At 37.5% G+C, this 4,446-nt stretch overlaps 1 protein-coding gene across 1 annotated transcript in view; it reads right to left on the reverse strand.

The window, feature by feature from the left end:
* Positions 1 to 2,722: 2,722 nt before the first annotated feature.
* The window catches only part of LOC106883720 (protein pinocchio), a 20,486-nt gene continuing 18,762 nt past the window's right edge, over positions 2,723 to 4,446 (reverse strand). Inside the window, exon 3 of the mRNA XM_014934832.2 lies at positions 2,723 to 3,114. Coding sequence (XP_014790318.1) covers positions 2,974 to 3,114 — 141 coding nt within the window. The 3' untranslated portion in view covers positions 2,723 to 2,973. The remainder of the gene's footprint in view (positions 3,115 to 4,446) is intronic.

Consider the following 4,446-nt stretch of genomic DNA (forward strand, 5'->3'; position numbering starts at 1 on the left):
TTGAATTCCTGTGTTATTGCCTGGAGGACAATGATAAATAGGAGGGGGCTGAGGACTGAACCTTGGTAGACCCCTACCTCTACCCGGAATTCTTCACTGTGCTCGTTGCCAACCCTCACCTTACTGATAATGTCCCTGTACATGGCTTGCACAGCTCTCATTAATTATTCATCTATACCTAGTTTCCTCATTGAGCACCAGATAAGAGATCGGAGGACCCTGTCGAAGGCTTTCCCCATGTCAACAAAAGCCAGGTACAGGGGTTTACTTTTGGCTAGGTATTTCTCCTGCAGCTGTCTTACCAGAAATCAGTGGTGCTTTTCCCTGGCACAAACCCAAACTGCATCTTGTCTAGACTGACCCTCTCTGTAATTAGTTGGGCTACAACCCTCTCTGTGACTTTCATTAGCTGATCCAACAGCTTGATACCTCTGTAATTATTTGTATCTAATGCATCACCTTCACCTTTGTAGCAGTTGACTATGGTGCTGCTGCACCAGTCATTGGGTATAACTCCTTCATGTTGACTGGTTGACTATACGGGTGATTAGGCTATAGCCGACACTGCCAAATATTTTGAGCATCTCTGTGGTGATCCCTGATGGGCCGGGGGCTTTCCCTGTCTTCATACACTTAATTGCTTTATCTACCAAGGCACTGTCAATTTGGATAGCTGGTCCCTCTGTTAGGTTGGCATTCGGCAGACTCTCTTTCTCCCATTCATTCTCTTTATTTAGCAACCTTTCATAGTGGCATCTCCATACCTCTCTCTTTGCAGCCTCGTTTAATCCAAGCAGACACATTTCTCTCCTACGACATCACGATTCTCTCTCACACACTGTCTTGCAACACAAAATACATCAAGTCTTTGGTCCGCACGGTGTTGAACATTGGCAAATTCTTTTCTTATCTGCTTCCCTTCTGGCTAAGTAAACCTGCCGTCTAGCTTTCCTTTTGGCAGTCTGGTACCATTCCCTGCTACCACCATTCTTCCAGTCCTTCCGAGTCTGTTTCTTTTCCCTAATGGCCTTGTCAACAACACTGTTCCACCACCATGTTATCTTGGGTCGAGAGGGGACTTTGCACCATCTACAGATCTGGTCTGTGGCCCTCAGTAGGTTGTCCTGTAGAAACCTCCAGTTGTCTTCCACATCATGTGATGTTATAGCCCCTCCTATTTCATCAAAAGCTTTGAGTAATACGTCTCTGAATCTCTGTCCATTCGCAATATATATACATGCGTGTGTATGAGAGTGAGTCAGAAATTAATGCAATTTTGATTAATTTTGATTTTGTAACTCACACTTTATGTGTCTGTTTGTGTGTGTACGTTTGTGTGTGTGTGTGTGTGTGTGTGTGTGCGTGCATGCGTGTGTGGGTATTCATAGACTCGGGGGGTTATGTCAGGTGAATATATATATTTAATACCATAGATTCCATAGGATTATGGCTGTTTTGCAATCTGTTTCATGTTGTATTAATTTCAGAATGGCAGAAGCTATGTGTAAATGTTTGCTCAGCATTATACAATATATTTACAAGTTAATGCAGTTAAAGAAAGCTAGTTCATTAGATTGCTGGAACATCATGGTTATCCCAACAATTCAACTCTAAATATACTCACAGAATTTCCATGATGTTCCAGTGATTTGATGAGATAGCTTTCATTTTTTGCATTAATTTGTGTAAATACAATTGTACTGTACAAGTAAACAATATTTCTTCCATACTGAAATTCATATTACATGAAGAAGGTTGCAAAATAGCCATGATCCTATGAAAGTCACATGGTTAAGTAAATATATATTTACCTCTCATACCTTCTGACTTTATATAGTCCTCATGAAATAAGTTCAATAGATCAGATCCTCTGGATTTTCAACTACTCTACATTACACTTCTCTGTAATTGTTTACAATGTGGAATGATAACCAATTTCATAAGAGAGGCTTTCTGTGATAGCTGCACGATTCTTGAATCCACATTTTATACTTCCCACTAAGAGGGAGAGAGAGAGAGAGAGAGAGAGAGAGAGAGAGAGAGAAAGAGAGAGAGAGACCCTGCAGCAGAGGGTAAGTCTTGAGAAGAAAAGTTTATACAAAAATAAAAAAATATAAATTTTTACTCCTAAAATTCATGTTTTTAATAAGAGATTGAAACACTGATATCTGAAAATTATGGATAAATAGAGAATTATGGACAATAACATAAAAACGATTAAGGTTTGTAAAAGCATTAAGATCTAGCCCTGTAATTTGAAAATTTCTACATTTAAATGTTTTGTGACAGTGATGTTCTAGAAGAACCCATGGAGTTAAAGCTCAAATATGAATAACCTATATTCCATAGATTAACACTTCAAGTTATGACTGTGTCCTCCTATGGATAATTATGAACTATCCATATATGATCAGCTCAAGTAATTATATGTTTGATTCAGGAATAATCAGTAGGTATCTTCAGATAGGTATCTCACATAATAACCATGTCCTTTCCTCTCTGAATAATACCTCAGTAATGACTTTCTTCTCTCTCTCTCTCCTCAAGAGATAATAAGTGGCTAATTAATGACCAATCACAAATTAGTAGCTCTAGTAATGACTTCATCCTCTCATCATTTATAACAGACAAATTTCTCTTTGAATTTTTTTGCAAGTTTTATGATATTGTGTTCATACAATCAACATTTCCAACCAAGAATAAATTTAAGAAGCTGTACAGGTGAGATGAATTGCACATGTATTTGATCATTATTAGCATCATGTAAGAAAAGATGCAGATAACATTGGAAAACAGACAAACAAGCCAAAATAAAAATATTAATTTAGATTAGGGCAAGGATAATCAAAAAGTGAGAAAATAAAAAGGATAGAAAATTCAGAAAATTGAAGCTATAAGTTAAAAAAAAATACAAAAAAATATCAAGGACCATAGCTTCATGTGACGGAGGGGTGGGGGTTACAGCATTAACCCTTAACATGTAGAGAGATCCTGCATTCCTTCAGCAAGGGTTTGTTCAGAACTGTCCACAACATTACGCATAAAATAAGCTTGTTGAACATCTGGTGGCAATTTGCAGGTTCCATCCCAATAGGCTTGATGGTATGTGTGAGACTGAAATGATAAAACATTGACTTTGTTTAAGCAGTAAATGATGGAAATACTGAACACTTACCTTTGGAGGTGACAGTGAAGGATGTGTGCATGTGTGTGCATATGCACGCATACACACACACTTCCCTGTCAATTCTTTGAGCATCCTATTTCTGTTTCTCAATGTAACATGAAGCAGCAACAAAGTGAAGCTGCAGTTTTGAATGAATAAATAAACAAACATGTGTGTATGTGTGTTGAGGAAGTTAGTCTCTACAACAGAAGGAAGAGACAGCAATGAGGGTGGTAAGGCAGAGTAAGAGAAATGTCACTGCAAATAAAGTGTCTTATGTCTGGGGTACATGAAGGTTTACCATTCTCCAGCAGATGAATCCAATTTCTGCTAGCCTGAAATTATTAATGACAAAGAAATAAGCTTTCTAGTTTGATACGTTTAGCAAAAATTGTATGGTGGCAGTAGTGATGGTGGCAACAGTGCTGAAAGAGTGCATGTTAATATTTGTCATCAATAATTTAGTACATTCAAAATCCTAATTTTTATTATTATTATTATTTTTGGAAGGGTGCATAAGTTAGAGAGCAGAAAGAGGGCTTGTACCTATAACCTTTATAAAATGTTGTAGTTTCACTTCACTCCCAGCCCACTGCCAATATTTACTTCGGTTATAAAGAATTCTCAATTGTTGACACTCCATATTTTTTATTCCAATGTTTCTTCTTAATACTTATTATTGACACAAATTATATATCTAATACAAATTGAACCTACAGACTTTTTTTTTGTTTATTTAGTGCAGAGAAGAGGGAAAAGGTTAAAATGTATCTAGTATTTCAAAAATAGGGAATAAAAGGGGAATGTTTAGTGCAAGGAATGAGGCAAACGGAGGTGGGTGCATCAGAATTTGTAGACTGGAGTAGCAAAAAATCCATTGTGGTAGAAACAGAAGAGGCTGAGAGAGAACTGAATCAAGGCTTAAGTGCATTAGTCAGAGAAATTTACGTAGTGGTTAGATTATAGCAACAGTATCCCAGATATGAAAGCAATACAACAATATTGTCACACATTTTGCAGGTCACCAACTATTCAGAGCTGAATTATATTCTGGCTCTAAAGATGAAGTCCAGCCTTCTGGATGCAGGTTTTTGTAATGTTATAGATTAATGGTTGTCATGAAAAGTAATCAGAGATTTTGAATCCTAACATTGTAGAATGTTTGGAGGTTTTGTGTGTGTGTGAGAGAGAGAGAGAGAGAGAGAGAGAGAGAGAGAGAGAGAGAGAGAGAGAGAGAGAGAGAGAGAGAGAGAGAGAGAGAGAGAGAGAGAGAGAGAGAG

Source organism: Octopus bimaculoides, chromosome 4 (genome assembly GCF_001194135.2).
Source record: "Octopus bimaculoides isolate UCB-OBI-ISO-001 chromosome 4, ASM119413v2, whole genome shotgun sequence".
In the NCBI taxonomy this organism is placed as follows: Eukaryota; Metazoa; Mollusca; class Cephalopoda; order Octopoda; family Octopodidae; genus Octopus; species Octopus bimaculoides.